The sequence below is a fragment of the Phacochoerus africanus genome, chromosome 2 (genome assembly GCF_016906955.1).
Source record: "Phacochoerus africanus isolate WHEZ1 chromosome 2, ROS_Pafr_v1, whole genome shotgun sequence".
In the NCBI taxonomy this organism is placed as follows: Eukaryota; Metazoa; Chordata; class Mammalia; order Artiodactyla; family Suidae; genus Phacochoerus; species Phacochoerus africanus.
The window spans coordinates 55488113-55509817 of record NC_062545.1 but is presented as its reverse complement, the minus strand read 5'-3'; the positions used below and the strand labels follow the sequence as shown (position 1 = coordinate 55509817).

The 21705-nt window shown below is 39.2% G+C and overlaps 1 protein-coding gene across 2 annotated transcripts; it reads left to right on the top strand.

Moving 5' to 3' along the window:
• Positions 1-1281: 1281 nt before the first annotated feature.
• CGA (glycoprotein hormones, alpha polypeptide) lies at positions 1282-19274 on the top strand. Of its 2 annotated transcripts, none has more exons than XM_047769350.1 (4): positions 1282-1400; positions 17067-17173; positions 18290-18474; positions 18929-19274. In XM_047769350.1, the coding sequence occupies exons 2-4, from the start codon at positions 17074-17076 to the stop codon at positions 19004-19006; spliced, it is 363 nt and encodes a 120-aa protein (XP_047625306.1). In that variant the 5' UTR covers positions 1282-1400; positions 17067-17073; the 3' UTR covers positions 19007-19274. The 2 variants fall into 2 exon arrangements, with proteins under 2 accessions (XP_047625306.1, XP_047625305.1); XM_047769349.1 differs by lacking the exon at positions 1282-1400 and adding an exon at positions 1544-1741.
• Positions 19275-21705: the final 2431 nt, after the last annotated feature.

Genomic DNA, 21705 nt, shown 5'->3' with positions numbered 1-21705 from the left:
CCAAATAAAAATAATAAGAGCACAAAAGAAACATAATTTCTACTTAATTAGTCAGATAAAAAAGAAGGGTTGAAAGAAGACACAAATGGAGATAAAGGCCTGAATGAATGAAAAGGAGGAAGGGAAAAAAATTTTTCTGTAAGACTTGAAAGGTTTCCTTTCCCTGAAACTATAAAGGCTCCAGATTTTCAAAATAAGCCTGCTACTTTGAAAATATACTGCCAATCCTTTGAGATTTAAATGATAGGAATTCATGAATAATGATGATACTAATTCATATCAGGGGAAGGTGAATGGATAGAGTAGACACTGGGAGAAACTATGGAAGAAGATAATGGAAATCCAAAAAAGTGTTAGGAATGGAAAGAAATCAACTTATCACAGATAATAAATCACAGAACAACTTTGATTTCTTTGGCCAATTTCTTTACATTAACGAAGCGTCGTTTTTGTATTACAGAGTTGTTGTAAACTCTCCCCTGGGGAGGTATTTGGTAGTTTGTGTTAAAGCCAGTTCCTACAGAAATGGCAATGAGCAGAGGAGATGGAGACAGGAAACATTCTCGGATCGCAATCCTAAAAGCAAGATAAAAAGTAGCCACAGCTGTAGCCTGAGGCACTCAGTAGGTTTTAGGAAGACAGCGTACTAGGAACATTAGAGCTAAGTGCTCCACAGCTGGCAAGCCAAAATATATGTATTTTTTGTTTAGGAAGAAACTGAGCTTTACACAAGTGAAATGAGGGGGAGGGGGAAGGCACGAATATTGAGAGCCAGTCAGTCCTTTTCAGCGTGGCCTCATTCCTCTCCATGCATCCTTATTAAATCCAGATGCACACGTAATTTTAGAAAAGTCTAATAGGTGTGTTTAATTTTTGTTTTCTACCGGAACAATGTTATAAGCCTAGAAATACTCTATATCTACTATCTGAAATTTACAGCTCTTATTTTAAGTAAACATTAGGTACTTAGCTAATTAAATGTGATACTTGTAGGATCTTGTTTATAGGAAAGTGTCAACTTTCAGGATGTTATGTGTAAGTCTTGATAAAATTATGTAGAAAATAACAGTGTGCTCTTGTTTCATAGGCTGACCTTGAGGTCAACACCACCTGAAAATGGTTCAAAACAAAAAATGATCTAAGAATTGAAACAAGATAAGATCAAATTGATGTCATGGTAATTACACAAAGTACCATTCAATCATTGGATGGAATTTACTGTTGATCCCTAGATTTAGATGCAGATAGGAACAGGCAGTTTTTATTACTCTGCTGGTATAAAAGACAGACAAGGACTTTATTACCAGCAGTTACTGAGAAATCGCAAGACAAGCTAATATCCCTCTTCAGGTCCACAATCAACTGCCCTTGAACACATCCTGCAAAAAATCCAGAGGAAGGTAATATGAATGAAATAATTTGGGGGGGTCATAACTGAGGAGTAACATATTTGAGAATATAGGGGAGCTTTTTGTGCATAAACCTTAGTAAAAATAGAGGCAGTCATTTACACATTCTCTTTTCTGCATTTACCATTGAACTGGGAGGAAGTCTGCAAAAATCTGGTCTGTGATCACAGGCTAAGATGTTATCTAACGAAGCCAGAAACCAACTGTCTCCTCCAGAGATGTGTGAGGGCCTGTCAGTATCTAATATTTTCCCTCAAGACACAGTGGATGTCATTTGAAAGACATTCTTTGAGTGGCTACCAGGGATCAGGCAGAGGGGGAATAGACATTATGTAAGTTGCTGATTTCTTTTCTTTCTTTCTTTCTTTCTTTCTTTCCTTCTCTTTTCTTTCTTTCCTTTTCTTTCTTCTTTCTTTTGCTTGTGGGTTCTTATCTTCTATTTTTCTCTCTTTCTTTCTCTTTCTTTCTTTTCTTTCTTTCTTTCTTTTCTATTCTTTCTTATCTTCTTCTTTCTTTCTATTTTCTTTCTGTCTGTCTTCTTGTCTTTCTTCTTTCCTTTCTTTCTTTTCTTTTTGTTCTTTTTTTTTTTTGTTTATTGATTTTTGTTTGTTCTTTTTTTTTTTGGTTTTTTTTTATGCTCCTTGCTTTATTTTTTTTAATAATGTTTTTTTTTTTATTTCTTCTATTTTGTTGGTATATTTTTGATTGTACAGTTATTTTGTTTGTTTTCGCCTTTGAGTGATTTAGTATTATTTTTTCAATATTTCCACTTATGACTGAGCTTAATTTTTTTTCATTTAGTTTTTATATGTTATGTTCTATTGTTTTTTGTGTGATAGTTTCTCGATCTATTGTTATGAGTTTTTTTTTGGTCTTTCTATTTTTTTTAGTTTATATCTTGGAATGTTTGGGAATTATCCGTACTTGTATGGTCTTCAAGTTGGGTTTCGGTAGGTATATATTGGGAGAATGTAGTCGGGGTGAGGAGGAGATAAGATATCCTCAGGATATAACGGAATATCTCTATTTTCCTTTCGTTCTTCTTATCTTCCGGTTCTTAAGTTTCTATATGTCTAGTAATAAGTATCAAATTAAAGTACTATTCTGTATATGTGTTCGATTTCTTTTCTTAAGATTCATTTCTGTGATCGTACCTTTTCACTAACTACGCTCAGGCGCGGGACACTTCTTGAGTACCCAGTTCATCATTCCCTGGTTTTCAAGGAGAGAAATAAGAAGAACAGGCCAGAAATCGAACTGGGAGGAAAAACGAGAGAAAAGTAGCTTTGTTAAATCCACAGTTGCTCTTATCTTTACTATTTTCGTTTATTCTTTTTCTGAATGTCTTTTCAATTGTTCGTTTTATATACTTATATAATCTTATCTTTCTCCCGTTCAGCTCCATTACTCCTCGTCTCAAGTCGTCCTCTCAAACTGTCATACAGAAGTTGACCACTCGAACAAGCTAACGTGCCCCAGTCAATGCATCTCTCCCTCTGACAGAAGCACCCGCAGTCTCAGAGCTCTACGGCAAACTCTCCTCGCTCATTGTCTTTTTCGTGGCTTCTTTCTTGAATCTTTCTTCTTTCGTGCTTATCTATTCTTTTCCATCAATCCTCGTCGTCTCTAGCTACCTCTACGCGTTCTCGATCCACGCATCGAGCGATCTCCTCGACCGCGTCCGACCATCAGGTCGTCTGCTAGTCAGTCTCCCTGAAGTCAGGACACACGCAACGTACTTCATCAATCCCAAACCTCCTGCCTCTAAGGAGTAACAACGTACGCTCCATCCCAAAGACCAATCGAAATTCAAAAATCGGTACATCTCAGTCCTCTCACAAATCTCTCCTCACTCTCTACTCTCTCTTTTGCTTTTTTCTTTATCTTGCCTTCCACCGCTCCATTGGGATGTGAAAGTTCCTGGGCTGGGGATGAAACCCTCACCACAGCAGTGACCTGAGTTGCTGCAGTGACAATGCAGGATCCTTAACCTGCTGAGCCACAGGGGAAACCCTGTCATCAGGTTTTAAATGATGAATAACTATATCTTCAAGCTGGACAGTGGTAAAGCAGCTCATCTGCTCAGCTGAAGGATCATAGCTTTTAATTCTTTTGAGTAGATGCTCTTGAATAGTCTTAAATTTTAATACTAAAATCTTTTGAACAGTGTCATTTCTTTTTCTGCTTCATAAATGTTACAAAAATATGAGTTGGTACTCTTTCTCACTATTACTGATGGACTTTGCAATTCTAAACCATTGGCTAAGTCAAATTGGTTTGTTCTGATGTGAGTTTCTAGAAACACTTGCTAACCTTACTTATATCAGGGCTACTTGGAATGGCATCTGGTTGGGAAATAGAGACTAGAAAATGAAAGTGCTCTTTCAATCAGTAGTTGCCAAGGGGCAGGAGTGGGGTGGGGTGGGGAGAAGATGAATAGGTGGTTGGGATTAGCAGATGCAAACTATTATATAAAGGATGGATAAACAACAGGGTCCTATTGTATAGCACAAGGAACTATTTTCAATACTTTATACTAAACCATAATGAAAAAGCACATAAAAAAGAATCATATATATATGTATAACTGAATCACTCTGCAATACAGCAGAAATTAACACAACATTGTAAGTCAACTAGATTTCAATTTAAAAAAGAAAACACAAGGAGGGAGTACATTTAAAAAATATTCAATTACAAACCCTTTCAAACATTTAGAAAAGTACAGATAATAATATAACCAAGATAAAAGTGATGTTTAATATTTTACTGTGTTTACAATTAATCTCTCTCTCTCTTTTTTTTTGTCTTTTTGCCTATTTCTTAGGTCGCTCCCGTGGCATATGGAGGTTTCCAGGCTAGGGGTCCAATTGGAGCTGCAGCTTCTGGCCTATGCCAGAGCCACAGTAACGCAGGATCCAAGCCGCGTCTGAGACCTACACCACAGCTCACGGCAATGCCGGATCGGTTAACCCACTGAGCAAGGGCAGGGACCGAACCCGAAACCTCATGGTTCCTAGTCGGATTTGTTAACCACCGCGCCACGACGGGAACTCCTAATCTCTTTTTTAAGAAATATGTTACCACTATAGCTAAAGCCCCATTGCTCATCTTTTTTTTCTTCCTTTTTCTTAGAGGTAACCACTTTTCCAAAATTGCTATGTGTTTTTCCCATTTAAGTGCTTGTGCTTTTATTTCAAGTGTAAGCATCTGATAATATGTGGTGTTTTTGTTAAGTTTTATAACAGTATCATACTGAATGGATCATTTTTCATTTAAGGAAAGTGCTGTTTGTCCCTTGTTATTAGTGTTGAAGAACAGGATTTGGGGGGAATTCTGGTCGTGGAGCAGTGAGAAACAAATCTAACTAGTATCTGTGAGAATGAGGGTTCCATCCCTGGCCTCGCTTAGTGGGTTAATGATCTGACAGTGCTGCCCTGAACTGTGATGTAAGTCACAGACAGGGCTCGGATCCTGCATTGCTGTGGCTGTGGTGTAGGCCCACTGCTGCAGCTTTGATTCGACCCCAAGCCTGGGAATTTCCATATGCCTTGGGTGCGACACTAAAAAAACAAAACAAAAAAAGAACAGGAGTTGGGTACATGCAAGAATTATGGGCTGACACTATGTAGGTCTCTCAGGAATACAGAAGCTACATTTCACTTTCATAGAAACTTTTGTTTCCTAACCTCTATGATCCTCTGCCCAATCAAAAAGAAGATATTTCATATTATAACAGGAATATTTTTAAGTTTCTGAACATGTTTTTTTTTTTTTTTTTGTCTATTGTTGTTGTTGTTGTTGTTGCTATTTCTTGGGCCGCTCCCGCGGCATATGGAGGTTCCCAGGCTAGGGGTCGAATCGGAGCTGTAGCCACCGGCCTACGCCAGAGCCACAGCAACGCGGGATCCGAGCCGCGTCTGCAACCTACACCACAGCTCACGGCAACGCCGGATCGTTAACCCACTGAGCAAGGGCAGGGACCAAACCCGCAACCTCATGGTTCCTAGTCGGATTCGTTAACCACTGCGCCACGACGGGAACTCCTGAACATGTTTTTTAAAATAAATACTTGACTTAACACTAATTCAATTATTCAAAGTATTGGTCACCTAAGCATAGAGGTTAAGGATCTGGTGGTGTCACTGCTGGGGCGAGGCTTTGATTCCTGGTCCAGGAGATTCCACATGCTGCAGGTGTGGGCATGGTCAAAAATATATATAGCTAACCCGAATTGATTGTAATACTTTGTTATAACCTAGAATTATTTAATTTAATTAATTAATTTTTTTGGCTGAGCCTGCGGCGTATAAAAGTTCTGGAGCCAGGGATCATACCCACACCACAGCAGCTGTCCCAGCCCCTGCAGTGATAATGCTGGATCCTCAACCTGGTATGCCACAAGGAAAATCCTTGAATTATTTTAAAAAGATAAGAACAACCACCATTTATGAAAAGTTTATGTGTTTTGGTTTTTTTTTCATTTCAACTTTTGGTTTTGGTTTTAGTTTCTTTTTTTTTCTTTTTTTCTTTACTTTTTTTTGTTTGCAGTAATAGCATTGTTGGAATTTTGAGTCATATTTCTCACCATTTCTTGCTGAAAAGGGTGACATGTGAAGAATGTTAGAAAAGCAGTTGACCATGTTCCAGAAGAGATTCTCAGCTTCATTGTACGTTTCTCAAATTTACATGATAACTCAAAGTAAGAGCAGGCAAACAGAAATAGTAAAATTGGAAGGTAAAGTGTGCATTTTGTTCAAAAATATATCAAGATAATCTGCTTTCACAAAGAGAAAGTGTACAGGAACCAGTTGATATTTCCATTGGGAACAGCATGACCTATAGCACCAAACTCCCATTTGATAGATTGCAAAATGGAGTACATTGCTAGAGTAGATTGCTTTCAGCATATTATTCCTGCAAATTCTGGTTTTGATGTGTAACATTTCAGCATTACCCATTATAATTTTTCAGAAAATAACCCAGTCATTTCTTGATTGATCAAACACAGAGATTACACAGAAATGCTTTAGCATCCTTCATGTGCAGGGGTCTGAGAGGGAGGGAAGTGAGAGAGGGAGAGAGAGCACTTCGGCTGGAGTGGGAGTGGAATTAAGGGCAATGTTATGAATTAAATTTGAAGAGACAACAGTAACAGCACAATCCATAATTGAATCAATGCCCTAAAGGAAGAAATGGATTAACCATGTGCTTCTAGGCTATGGAGGTAGCACATAGGTGAAAGGGCACTGTCTTAGGATCAGACCGCTTTCCAGGTGACTTTGGCAAGTCCTTTTACTGCTTTCAAGTATAGTTTTCTTTATTATTTTTTTGCCACGCTCCCGGCATGTGGAAGTTCCTGGGCCAGGGATCAAACTAACACTACTGCAGTGACCAGAGCCACAGCAGTGACTAATACCAGAGACTTAACCCACTCAGCCACCAGGGAACTCCTAAAGTGTAGTTTTCTAATCTATGAAATTTGTGTCTTAATAATGTTTTCCCCATGGAGGTGTAAAGAGAATCAAACAAAGGAATGGATATGAAAGCCAATGCTCGTCCCCTTTTTCCTATTTCTGCCATCAAACACTAGTCCTCATAACTTGATTGGGTGTAAAATGCCTTTTTTATCCAAATGAAATGGCTTTCATAACACTGTTCTGAAGAAGGTGACACTGAGTGTTCAGATGACTCCAGCCCCAGATACTATCTGAAGGCTCGACTGGGCTGGTTATCCAGATGGCTTCTTCATTCATTACTTCCTGGCCTCTTTCTCTCTCTCCATGTAGCATCTCATTCTCATGGCTTCTGCATGTAACTTAGCCTTCTTATCATGTGGTGTCTCAGAGTAGTAGCACTTTGTACACAGCTAAAAACTTGAAACTGCCCAATCAGTGCAGGGATGTACCCACAATGGGTTCAGGGTTGTTCCTACTCATTTTATTGGTGTAAGTAGTCATAGGACCCATAAATATCAATGGGATACAAAGACAGTCACCTTACTTTTTAATGTGGGAGTGGCAAGGTCATACCGCAGAGGGAATTGAGACAGGACATTTTTGTGGCAGTCTTTGGGAAGAGAAAACTTACATCTACTATAGCAGAGAAAACTTAGGGATCGTGAACAATAAAGGCTTTTCTTTGCAATTCTGCTGTTTTTATCACACAAAAAAATGTAAATAGGGTGTCAGGAATTGTGAAATCCACAATCTTGCCCTGTCTCTCCTATTGTAGAGAGACTTTAAGGTGAATTAATATGTTTCTACAATGTAGTGCCTTTAAATGGGAATGATACTTGTGACAAAAGATTGCTTGAAAATAGCCCAGATAAACACAACAAAATACAATGCACTAATTTTAAAAGTTACAAGAAAGATTCTTTGATTTTTTTTTTTTTTTGGCTTTTTAGGGCCACACTTGTGGTATGTGGAAATTCCCAGGCTAGGGGTCGAGTTGGCGCTGCAGCTGCTGGCCTATGCCACAGCCACAGCAACTCAGGATCCAAGCCATGCCTGTGACCTACACCGCAGCTCAGGGTAATGCTGATCCTTAATCCACTGAGCAAGGTCAGGGATTGAACGTGAATCCTCATGGATACTAGATCATACTAGGTTCATAACCCACTGAGCCACAGTGGGAACTTCCACAAGTAAGATTCTTATGTTTTTATAATAATTCTCCCTATAAAACTTTTCTGGCCTTTGGACATCTACTTATCTGTATGCTAAATTGACACTGTTCAGTGTTTTTTGTTCCTGATTGCATTTGTTACTACATTAATGTTAATTTTAAAAATCAAGTATTTGTAAACTATAAATATCAACAATATTTTATGGTACATAGAATTTGTGCTATCACAATTTATTGCTCATTTAGTATGCAGACAATTTTAAAAATGCTGATTTGCTAGAAAATCCAGAAGGGTAATGGAAGAACTAAGATTTTAATTACATAATTATGTTAACATTATAAAGCACCTTTAAATAACAAAGTAGAAAGTGTACATCTAATTATAAGCCCCTTAAATTTAGTCAGTTAAGAAACTTCTCAAAATATGATTGTTATAAGAATACTCATAAAGAAACTGAAATTTTTATAATCCTATGAGCACTTAAATTTCCTGCTAAATACTGCCTGCTCCCTCTCTCTCTCTTTTAAATAAATATTTAAAGGTCATTTTTTTTCCTGTTCTTTTTTATGGAAACCTCTGTGGGTTTTTTTTTTTTTTTTTTCAAAGCATAGCTGTACAAGCTGTGCTTTATATATCTCTTGTCTTTGAGACCCTGTTTTTCACTCCATTTCATTTGGAAAACAAGTTGGCTCCCTTTTAAAGTTTGGTGAAGCTGCAAAACACTGTGAAGTAATTGATAGACAGAAATCCCATCCCAAATACTGTGGCTGGACCCTGTGATCTCACTTATTTCCTCTGGATACTGAGGTACTTTGTGGATAGGCTATTTGCAATCTCTGTGATTAGGCTGAGGAAATTACGAGGACTATTGAATACGTGAAGTTACTGTACAAGTGTCAAAACTGTAAAATATATATTTATGACTGTCATGCTTTTTCCCCCCATAATGTATTCTTTACCCTCATTAGTTTTTCCTCCCTCCATTCTCCTGTCCCCAGCCTATCAAATGTTTCAATGTCTACAAATACTTTTATGACAGCATTCATTGCTTTAACTCATAGTTGTTTGCCTTTGTATCTGGGTCAGAGAGCAGGAAACTTATTCCTATTTGTCTCACCCATCCTTGGCGCAGTGCCTGTCACATAGCAGGGTCTAAAAATCTTTCAAATGTCTGATTTGGACCTTAAATTTTGCACTTCACAATGTTGAACTGTCAAATTATCCAAAATGTATATTTTCATAAAATAGAGAAAGCATGAATTACCTCTGTCAGAATATGGGTTAAGGCATTTGAGACAGATCATGGGAGTGCTAAGCAGTTTCTCTTCCTCCATCCTTCTAAACTCCCAGCCATCCTTTGTCACAGACTTCGGAGTACATGATCAGTGAATACGTTAATAGGTCTCAAGGTCACTTGAGTGCCTCGGAGCAATGTTTGAACGTCTGCTTGGAAGAACTGGGACACTGGAGGATGACTGAGGTTGGGCTGGAGCATGGGATCACAGACAACCTTCACTGTTGGACCTAGGGCTCAGGATATGTTACAAGAATAGGGTAAAAACCCATTTACTGCAACTAGACCACGTGAAGAACAAAACTAGTAGCCAAGGCTACTCCAAACTGAGTTTCTTGATCACTGACCCCTGACTTTTAATTTTTTTTCTTTTTCTTTTCTTTTCTTTTCTTTTATTTTTTTATCTTTTTAGGGCCGCACCCGCTGCACATGAGGGTTCCCAGGTTAGGGTCCAATCAGAACTGTAGCTGCTATGATACCACAGCCACAGCAACTTGGGATCCGAGCCTAATCTGCAACCTACACCACAGCTCACAGTAACGCCAGATCCTTAATCCACTAAGTGAGGCCAGGGATTGAACCTGCGTCCTCATGGATGTTAGACAGAGTCATTTCTGCTGAGCCACAATGGGAACTCTGATCCCTGACTCTTTAGATTTGTCCACCAGGAGACAGAGGAGGTCCCTTGGTGGGAAGTACAGGGGAGCCTGACTGGGGACTGACTCCATGGGAGTTGATGAGATGAAGGGTTCTGGACATTCCACTTACCTTTGCTACTCTCCACCTTCAAATCTTTCATCAAGGCAGGACTATGGCTATCTTTGCTGGACCAGGCAAGATGCTAAACCTGAAAGGCTTCTCCTCAGTTTAATAAACAATTCTTAAATAACTATCTCATGCCAGGCAGTGTGCCAGGGATTAAAGGCTTTGCTTTTAAGTGTCTCTTTCATGAGTAATCATTCACCAAAGCAGACTACTTTTTTTCTTAGTAGTTAGCTGGGCTAGGTGGGGCTAATTAGGTGAAACCTTAGGTTAATGCTCTAGAAATCAGTTAGATTTAATCTGTTTTGTTAACAAAGAATTATGCCTCTGCTCCTGGCCAGTCATCTCAAAAGTGGGCCATGAGTCAGTTGGACTTCCTGGTGTGGAGCATGTGGATGAGTCACCCTATCTAGAGCCACCATTAGAAAAACCGAAAACCTCACTCCCTGGCAGTGGGGGCGCAAAGACAGCATCTTTGCAGATAAGAGAAGGGCAGGATGTCACATTGCACAAAATGCTTGTCATTTTGGAGCAATCTTTTATATACATATATGTACACATACACGTGTGTGCATACATGCATGTACATACAACCATACATCCATATCCCCTTTATATTTTTATAGATATTTAAATGTATATTGATATATATCTATAAATATCTATATTTAATTTCCTTTGAAGTCTTTCAGTAATAGGGGTAGACAGGCTACGATACTAGATTTCTCAATCCTGGCACCTTACTTTATAAACACTTTTTTCCTGTGGGAAAAACAGAGCAGAAAAGCTGCAAAGAGAAGCCCTTTTATTGTTCATTGCCCCTAACTTTTCACTGCTTTGGCAGGTGTACTTTTTTTTTTTTTTGCTTTTTAGGACCACACCCATGGCATATGGAGGTTCCCAGGCTAGGGGTCGGTTTGGAGCTACAGATGCAGGCCTACACCACAGCCACAACAATGCCAGATCCGAGCCATGTCTGCAACCTGATAGCACCGCTCACGGCAACGCTGGATCCTTAACCCACTGAGCCAGGGATCGAACCTGCATCCTCATGGAGGCTAGTCAGATTCATTTCTGCTAAACCATGACGGGAACTCCTGGCAGGTGTAGTTTCCAAAATGGCCACAAAAGATCTCTCAGTCTAAATTCCCTATAGAAGAGTTCCTCTGTGGCCCGGTGGGTTAAGGATCCAGCATTGTCACTCCTGCAGCTTGGTTGCTGTTGTGGCATGGTTTTTTGATCCCTGGCCCAGGAACTTCCACATGTCCCAAAATAAAATAAATTCCTTCTGTAGTATGAGTTTGCCAGGTGTGTCTATCTTTGTACCCCATCTGATGAATGGGGTTGGTGTACATGTGTGGTTCTTGGTGTGTCTATATATATATGTGTCTATATTTATGTGTGTGTGTGGTGCACTGGAATTTACCTATCCTATAAATCACTTAATACAGTAATTATATATAATCACAATAAATAATATTATGCAAACATGTTGAATATTAATAGTAAATTATAACATTATACATCAACTATACTTCAATAAAAATATAATAGTTATGGTATTAATATCTTTTATACTTTTAAGAATGTTATCTTTTCCTCAGAGTCATATTAAGAACTGAAATCAACCTGCATATGTAGTTAGATATAAACTAAGAGCTAAAACTCTGAAGCTCATATATATATATATATATAAAATATATGTATGTATTTTCCACACCTGCAGCATGCAAAAGTTCTTGGGCCAGGGGTTGAACCTGTGCCACAGCAGCAACCCACAGCAGTGACAATGCCAATCCTTAACCCACTCTACCACCAGGGAACTCCTATATATGCTTTTTATTAAGGTTCTCTTTTGACTCCCTATGACTCATATCTTAGCAGAACATGGCTCCTACCTATGGCATATTTAACATTTAGACGTTCATGTATTAGCCAGATACATTCTATATCTGGGCGAGACTATGTTGTCTCTAACGGATTTATTATCTGAAAATATTTTTTTCTATTAAACACTTATTCCGAGTTGTCACTCAGAAGCTCTCTTGTTCCTCAGTGTGACTGACTGCTCTGCATAAGCAACTTTTGATTGATATTATTACTGCTCTCAAGTCTCATTGCAACATAACCCCATCTGCTCTGTGCATAGCCTTGTGCTAGAGTGATGTTGGATTAGAGAGGCACAGTTTCGACCCTTAGGAAGCTTTACATGGATGGAAAGACAATGTGCCTTACTGGCTAGATTTCAGAACAGACTGTGGAACTTCATCTAAAAATGATAAGCAAGTTATGCAGTGGAGAGCTATTTATTCTGGCTTTGGGGTTTGATGAAACCTTCACAATGAAGCTGGTGGCTGGGCACCTCTTTAAAAGATTCTGAGGTGGATGGACTGAGAAGGGGGAGAAAGGCTTTATAGGTCAAGTTTAGAAAAAAAGGCTTTATACACACCCATTTTTTTGGCTTCATGTTATTTTGATGGGGCAGGTGACAGAAGGTGAGGGCATGTTGAGTGGGCGCTGGAGATGCTCTCTGGGATTGTATGCACAGAGCCTGTGATGCCTGCACTGTACTCACTCAGGATACCAAGAGGCTGAGATTAGTACATCTGATTTAGATTGAGCATGTTTTGCAAAATAGCCTAAATCCCAGCTGAACGTAATTACTGCTCCTGCCCTGGATCTTAATGTTTTTCTTCCAAATTCCAAAACAGAAAGACCTAAAGATGATTAGGTTGATGAAAACATTTATTAAAATGTTTTCAAAAACACCTAGAATTTGAGGGTTAATACCTTTCTGTTTGGTTAATCTCATCTCTTTTAAAAATAAAGACAAACCTCCTTCTGTTATTGAAAACTAAGGCCATGGTGACTTTGGTTCTGCTTTTTCAATCTTCTCTTCACTGTATCATAAAGCAAATCTTAAAATGTGCATCACTTTGTGCTCTCGCTTTCTGCGATCTTGTTACAAATGTTTCTCTCTGAATTAATTCTGACATAATTATTCATTGCATAATGCTGAATTTTCATAATACATGAGCTCAATTTTTTTCTTTTTTTTTTTTTTTGTCTTTTTAGGGCCGCACCCATGGCATATGGAAGTTCCCAGGCTAGAGGTCAAATCGCAGCTGTAGCTGCTGGCCTACAACACAGCCACAGCAACTCGGGATCTGAGCTGCCTCTGGGACCTACACTGCAGTTCACAGCAATGCTGGATACTTTAACCCACTGGGTGAGGCCAAGGATTGAACCCGTATCCTCACGGAAACCAGTCAGGTTTGTTATTGCTGAGCCACAATGGGAACTCCATGAGTTGAAATATTAAAGCACAAAAATGATTCTAGGGAGTTCCCAACATGGTGCAGCGAAAACGAATCCGACTAGGAACCATGAGGTTTCGGGTTCGATCCCTGGCCTTGCTCGGTGGGTTAAGGATCCAGCATTGAGGTAAGCTGTGGTGTAGGTGGCAGACACAGCTTGGATCTGGCGTTGCTGTGGCTCCGGCCTAGGCTGACAGCTACAGCTCCGATTAGACCCCTAGCCTGGGCACCTCCACATGCTGCAGTTTCGGCCCTAAAAGGAGAAAAAGACAACAACAACAAAATGATCTAGTTTAAAGAGGAAACCAGTTTCAATTCTGGTTCAATTTAATTTTCATTGTGGCTTTGTAAATCAAATTAGAAATGGTTCTTAAAACTTTTGTGTCTTAGAACTTGTTTATGATCTTAAAAATAATTGAAGTGCTCTAATTTTTTTTTTGTCTTTTGTCTTTTTTCTTGTTGTTGTTGTTGTTGCTATTTCTTGGGTCGCTCCCTCGGCATATGGAGGTTCCCAGGCTAGGGGTCCAATCGGAGCTGTAGCCACCGGCCTACGCCAGAGCCACAGCAACGCGGGATCCGAGCCGCGTCTGCAACCTACACCACAGCTCACGGCAACGCCGGATCGTCAACCCACTGAGCAAGGGCAGGGACCGAACCCGCAACCTCATGGTTCCTAGTCGGATTCGTTAACCACTGCGCCACGACGGGAATTCCTCTAATAACTTTTTAAAATAAATTTATATATATCAAGTTACTGATTTAGAAATTATATCGGAAAAATTTAAAAACATTTATTAACCCATTCATTATTTGGATGAGGTCCAATTTGTCATTTTTTCCTTTTATGGATTTTACTGTCAATTCTAAAAGCTCTTAACCTAGTTCCAGCCCCCTTCCTATTTTTTTTCCTAAAAATCTTATAGTTTTGCATTTTATGATTTATGCTCCATTTTGAATTAATTTTCATGTAAGGTATGAGGTTTGCATTTAGGTATTTGTTTATATGTGTGTTCTGTTTTTGTATTTGTTTTGCCTTTTAATGTCCTATTGCTATAGCAGCCATTGTTGAAAAAGTTGAACTTCTTTCTTAAATTTCTGTGGCATCTTTTTCAAAAGCAAGCTGGGCATATTTGTGCAGATCTAATTTCTGGTTCTCTATGCCGTTCCCTTGGTCTATGTAGCTATCCCTCTGCCAATACCATGCTGTTTTGATCACTGTAGTTACATAATAAGATATAATACTGGGCATGTTATATCTTATATAACATTCCTTCCACTTTGTTTCTAGAATTGTTTTGGCTATTCTAGATCCTTTGCAATTCAATAGTCGCAAAATTCTCTATGTTTACAAAAGCAGTGCTAGGATTTTGATAGGCATTTCATTAAACAAAGAGATCAATTTAGAAAGAATTAAGATCTCTACTATTGTCTTCCAATTCATGAATACGACATGTCTCTTTATTTAAGTCTTCTTTTCTTCATTTAATCAGTATTTTATAATTTTCCACACACAAGTTCTGTCCATATTTTGTTAGATTTATACTTAAGTATTTTATTTTCCTTGGAATGATTCTAAATGGTATTGTGTTTCCATATTATTGTTTTTAGTATATAGAAATGTGGTTGATTTTTGTGTGTTGTTCTTGTCATGCAATCTTGATGAGCTCACTAATTGGTTCCAGGACTTTTTTTGGTAGGTTCCCTTTTTTTTTTTTTTAATGTAGATGATCAAGTCATCTCTATATAGGGATAGTTTTATTTTTTTCCTTTTCAATTTGTGTGCCTTAATTCTTTTTCTCTTACCATACTGTCCTAGCTAGAATGTGCAGCACTATATTGAATAACAGTGGAGAGAGTGGACATCCTTGCCACATTCTTGATCTTAAGTGGAAACATTTGGTTTTTCACCATGAAGGATGATGTTATCTGTAGGTTTTTGTAAATGCTCCTTAACAAGTTGAAAAAACTCTTTTGTTCTGTTTGCTGAGAGTTTTTATTATAAAAGAGTATTGGATATTGTCAAAATGCTTTCTCGTGTCTATCGATATAATCAAATGATTTTTTCTTTATTCTTTTGATATGGTGGTATACATTAAACAATTTTCAAATATTGAACCAGCCTTGCATACTGTGAATTATTCCCAGTTGGTTCTGTGGAATAGTCAATTCTCTATTGTTTAAGATTTTTTGCATCTAATTTCATGAGCTATATCAGTTTTCTTTGCCTCTCTCCCTCTCCCTCTCCCTCTCCCTCTCTCTCTGCCACATCTGCAGCATGTAGAAGTTCCAAGGCTAGGGGTAGCATCAGAGCTACAGCTACCGCCCTACACCATAGCAATGTCAGATTCAGCTGTGTTTGCGACCTACACCACAGCTCACGGCAATGCTATATTTTCTTTTTTTGTTGTGAAATTTGCCTGGCTTTTGTGTCGGGGTAATCCTGGTCCTGTCAACCGAGCTGGGAATTCTCCTTCCTCTTCTATTTTCTGAAAGTGATTCTGTAAAATTGGTGTTTATTCTTTGAAAGTTCTTTTTACTGGTAAATGATTCTTTGTCTCTCTTACCTTTCATTGTTTGAACATAAGCAGTTTATAACACTATTGCTTAAAAAATGAGGATTAAAAACCTGCCCATTTTATCTTACATAAGATTTTTCTGGCATTCCCGTCGTGGCGCAGTGGTTAACGAATCGGATTAGGAACCATGAGGTTGCGGGTTCGATCCCTGCCCTTGCTCAGTGCGTTAGGGATCTGGCGTTGCCAAGAGCTGTGGTGTAGGTCGCAGACGCGGCTCGGATCCCGCGTTGCTGTGGCTCTGGTGTAGGTTGGCGGCTACAGCTCCAATTCGACCCCTAGCCTGGGAACCTCCATATGTCGTGGGAGCGGCCCAAGAATCGACAAAAAAGAAAAAAGAAAAAAAAGACGAAAATAAAGAAAGATTTTTCTGGACATGTAGGGAAACAATCCAGTTCTCAGATGCAGTGAGGTCAATGCCTGGATATGGTCAATCACTCAGCTGACCTTGGATAGCCTGATCTCATGCCCTCAGAATGCTTAGGTAAAGCTGTATCTCCAGGTATAAATCAGTCAGCATTTAGGGATTCTTTAATACTCTCTGCTGTCCCCTCCTGCCGAATTACTGGTGAACATTTACTTTGTTGATAATTAGTCTTACAGCTCACCTACCACCACTGAATAAAAAGCAGGAGAGACATCATCCTTTCCTTCTGTTCTCCCACGTAGGAATGTGGGGAAGGAAGGGATGGGCTCAAATGCTTGTATATTTTATATATCATACATAAGCTTGATCTAGCCATCCATCTAGATATTCTTAGTATCTAGTTAAAGTTTCATGTTTTATAAATAAGGACATTAAAGCTTTTTACTGGGATGTTAAAATTAAAAAAAGAGAATTTATTGTTATCATTAAGCTTGATTCTATTGATTGATGTGAGAAATTGGAAGATTCACTTCTTTACCTCTTTCCTAAAGGGAAATTGCTTTTTTATACATGGCTTTAGAGTGTGTTGGGAGCTGTAAGCAGAGGGTTAAGAATCTGAGGACTTAATAGTAATGATAATAAAGCTACTTGTTGTCATTATAAATGGTAAGCCAATTTTATAGTAACTTTTCCCCCCCATGTCTGTTTTGCAGAAGAGCCATGGATTACTACAGAAAATATGCAGCTGTCATCCTGGCCATATTGTCTGTGTTTCTGCAAATTCTCCATTCCTTTCCTGATGGAGAGTTTACAATGCAGGGTGTGTGACTACACTTGGGTTTGCAGTAATAAGAAAAGCACACATTTCTAGATGTACATCAATAGCTCCATTAATTACATTTCCACCTCCTTTTCAGATGTGATAAATCTTTGCTGTTGGATATACATCTAGGCACTTTCAGATTGTGAACATAAAATTAAATTAGGTTCCAAAATTGTACAGTGAAAATGATCTTACATGTCCATTTAAATAGCAGCTTGTACGTTTTCATCTGAAATAGATTCCTGATTATTCTTTATTTGAGTTTTACAAGCAAAAAAATGCTCCTTATTCAGTTTAGCTCATTTTGTTTGGTTTTGTTCTTTTGTTTGCTTTTTTTTTTACATTTCTCCCAGACGATCTGGGAGGATTTTAACATTGCCTTTGTAGATGAATTTTCATATCAGTTAACAAATGAGGAAACAAAACCATTTCATGCAGTAAATTTGTTTTGCTGTATTTTCTGAAAAATCTCATATAGTAGCTGATATAATTCCAACCACTGTGTGAACCTGAGAGCCACTATTGGTGATGTTTTTCCTCTAGACAAGTGGTAATATTTTAACCACCATTCCCAAGTGCAAATGCCCCATCTAATGTCAGGCTGTTTACACTCACCAAGTTTTCTTAATTCTGACATTTTTTCCTCTGTCAGTATTTGGAGTTTCTCTGGGGGCGGGGGAGAGGTATGGAACAATAGAAGAGTCTAAAGGGGAGAATATTTTTGCCTCTGGGTAAAATTCTTCTTTCAGATGAGCAGGGTGTTTTCATCTGTCAAATTTTGCATTCCCTATAGACATTGGGATTGAGAAGTCATGCTTGAAGAAAGAGAAACTACTGCTGTTGAGACATCCTATGCATATCTGCAAAAATTGTTTTCCTATGAAAATAACTGTAGTCAGTACAAACAGATACTGTGTATGAAGATGAACATATAGTCAAAAGTATTTATTTATTAATTTCCTTTCATACCTAGTAGAGAAAAAAAGAATATTTACCATCTCATAATAAGGAAAAATCCATAGTTTTTTTAAAAGTTATTTCTGGATTATTGTAATCTTTGCCTTGTGTGTGTGTGTGTGTGTGTGTGTGTGTGTGTGTGTGTGTGTGAGACAGGCTGCCCAGAATGCAAGCTAAAGGAAAACAAGTACTTCTCCAAGCTGGGTGCCCCAATCTATCAGTGCATGGGCTGCTGCTTCTCCAGAGCGTACCCAACTCCAGCGAGGTCCAAGAAGACAATGTTGGTTCCAAAGAACATCACCTCGGAAGCCACATGCTGTGTGGCCAAAGCATTTACCAAGGTGAGACCTTAAAGGACCCCAGAAACTTTCTAGCAGTTCATCCAAAGAAATGTCCCCAGAGCACATCCACCAGGGTTAATGCCAGAGGTGTCGGCTGGCCCATTCTTTATTGGGCATTTGTAGAGGGAAGAGCTGCATTTGTCCGCTTTGAGCAAGAGAGTCACCAACCTTGTGGGTACAGGCTGGATTTATTTAGGATGAAGAGGAATGCATTTATTTATTTATTTAGAATGGAGGTGATGAGGGGGAGGTTGGGAGAGAGTATAAAAAATACTTCCACAGGGCAAACCTAACCTTCCAGGGTGAAACTATCAGCTGAAAAGAAGAATGTGCAAATACAGCAAGCATCTATTTTTCAGCTGGCTAGAGACAATTTTATTTAACAGTTTTCAATTTTGTCTGCCTATCTATCTGTATCTATCTATCGTCTATCTTTGTTTTCCTTCCTGTTTAGGCCACAGTAATGGGAAATGCCAGAGTGGAGAACCACACCGAATGCCACTGCAGTACTTGTTATTATCACAAATCTTAAATATTTTGCAGAGGGCCTTGTTGATGACTGCTGATTTCTCAAAATGAAAAATTAATTTGTTCAGTGTCTATGGCTTTGGGAGATAAAACCCTCGCTTTTCTTTACCATACCATCTTTTACACGCTTTAAGAATGTGCTGCAGCTTTATTGCTTTTCTCTTTATCCTACAATATAATCGGCAGTCTCGCTCTTTTCATTTGGAACGAAATGCAGCATTTAGCATGACCATAAAGCTGGTTCTGCTGGAAATAAAGTCTTTTAAATCATCTTTCTATCATGGAATTCTAATTTTTTTTTTCTGAAAAGTTTCAAGCCAGTTACTTTTTGTAGGATTAATGGAAGGGAGTGAGCCAGTGGTTGAGCTGGGCCCCCATGTACTCAGTGACCCAACACTGGAGAATCTTGTCCCCATCAAGCCTTCCGGAGCAAGCTGTGTGTCCTTCAGCCAGTGGGCTAGTTATGAGACAATCCACTGGGGTGAAGGCAGAAAATATAACTTCTATTTCTATTCATTTTTATGTCACCCCTTTAGATACCTATTTGGATGAGTTTTATAAAAGTACAGATACATTAGTATGGCCATGCATGTACAGAATTTATAAACAAATAATTATGCAGATCTGGGGGATGTTTGGTTAGATTTTTTTTTTTCATTATTGGTGGAAGTTTTCAATCTGAAAAAAAAGAACACCGCTCTAGGGTTTGGTAAAACCAAAATCATCCCTAGCCTGAAGTTTCTATTCACTTGGCTTATGCCAGACAAAATAAATAAATAAAATGCATCTTATTAGTCTGTGACGGCCAGATTGTAACCAAATAGTGGCTAAGGCAAAGTTAACATCATCTTACATGCCATGTCCAGGTTTGAATGGGAATGAAAAAATGATGATTAAAGAATTCATTGAGTCCTCACTGGGCTAGAAGACTGAGCACTTTCACTTAGCTCTGTCTGAATGTCTAAGAGCAGTGCCATGCTTCACAGTCACACTTAATGAGCATTTATATAAAAACAGATAGAGCATGATTTTTACCCATTAAATTATATTAGCTATGGTGGAGATCAAGGCCACTCCTAAAGGAGCCTGAAATTAAAAAAAAAAAAAAAAACCATACTGGTCACAGAGAGGCTTTCAGTCATCACCAATTTGTCAAGATTCCATTTCGGCATGAAAAACCAATTCCTAACAGGTTGGTAAACTCACCAGGTATCAGGGTGAAAAGTTAAGTGTTTGTACTTTTAAAGAAACACTGAAATACACATAAAGACAGTACTGAATTTATTCATTAGTTTATTTATTATACATTTATTTACTGTCTAGTATCAGGATTCTCTGGAAGACAAGATTGAGAAATAATACTGCAGCTTAATTCAGTGCTGCTCATCGGTTCATTCAACATTTAACAGATATCCACTGGGCATCTCCTCTGTGTCAGGTCTAGAGATCATGGTTGGAGGGTTCAGCAGGAGGGGTAAGTTAGCGATCTGCCCTTGACTGGAGCGCCCTTGTCCACCTGGCGTCATCTTATTTAACAGAGAGGATGCAGGGGCTAATGAGAGAGGAAGGGGACACTGCCATGGTGTCCCCTTCCTCTCTCAGGAATCAGACCTAGTGAGCACTAGGGTGAAATGTCTTGGCCATGCTAGTTTCTCATTCATCTGGCCCTGTGCCAGGCACGGTGCTGGTCCTGGGGAGGTCAAGATGAAGAAGACGCAGATGCTGTCCTGAAGCAATCCACAGTCCAGTGGGGAAGAGAGACAAAACCAAAGAATTAAGATCTGGTGAGATCATGGGAAAAGGATGGACAGATGTATATGCATAACTGCATCCCTTTGCTGTACACCTGAAACTAACACAACATTGTAAAGCAACTCTACTCCAAGAGAAAATAAAAACTGGAGTTCCCTGGTGGCCCAGCTGGTTTAGGACCTGGTGTCATCACTGCTGTGGCTCTGGTTACAGATGTGGTGCGAGTTTGATCAATGGCCCAGGAATTTTTACATGCTGTGAGTGTGATCAAGAAAAAAATTTTAAAAAAGATCTAGTGAGATTATGCTATGGGAGAGGTACGGATTTTGGCAGCATTCAAGGAGGGATGGTTTGCTTGGTCTCCTGGGGTTTGTCATGGAGAGCTTCACAGGAAAGATGATACTGGAGTGGAGTCTAGAAGATAAGTAGGTAGATAGTAGTAAATGTTCTGAGATGGGAACCAGTGTGATGTTCACAGAATTACAAGAAGTTGAGTGTGCCTGGACTGCAGGGAGCTGGGTGGGGGGCTGGAGCTGCAGAGACAAATGGACACCGGTCAAGGAGGCCCTTGTCAACATGCAAAGGAAAGTGCATTCCAGCTCGGACCCACACTCTCAAGCTCAAGGGCTTGAGGGTTTCTGGAGCCACAGGATTAAACATGCACCTTTCTGTAGGGTCCATTTTGCTTGAAGATTTGCAGAAATGTTTTTTGTTTTTGTTTTGTTTTGTTTTGTCTTTTTGCCATTTCTTGGGCCGATCCTGTGGCATATGGAGGTTCCCAGGCTAGGGGAACAATTGGAGCTGTAGGTGCCGGCCTACGCCAGAGCCACAGCAACGCAGGATCCGAGCCGCGTCTGCGCCCTACACCACAGCTCACGGCAACGCTGGATCGTTAACCCACTGAGCAAGGGCAGGGATTGAACCCCCAACCTCATGGTTCCTAGTCAGATT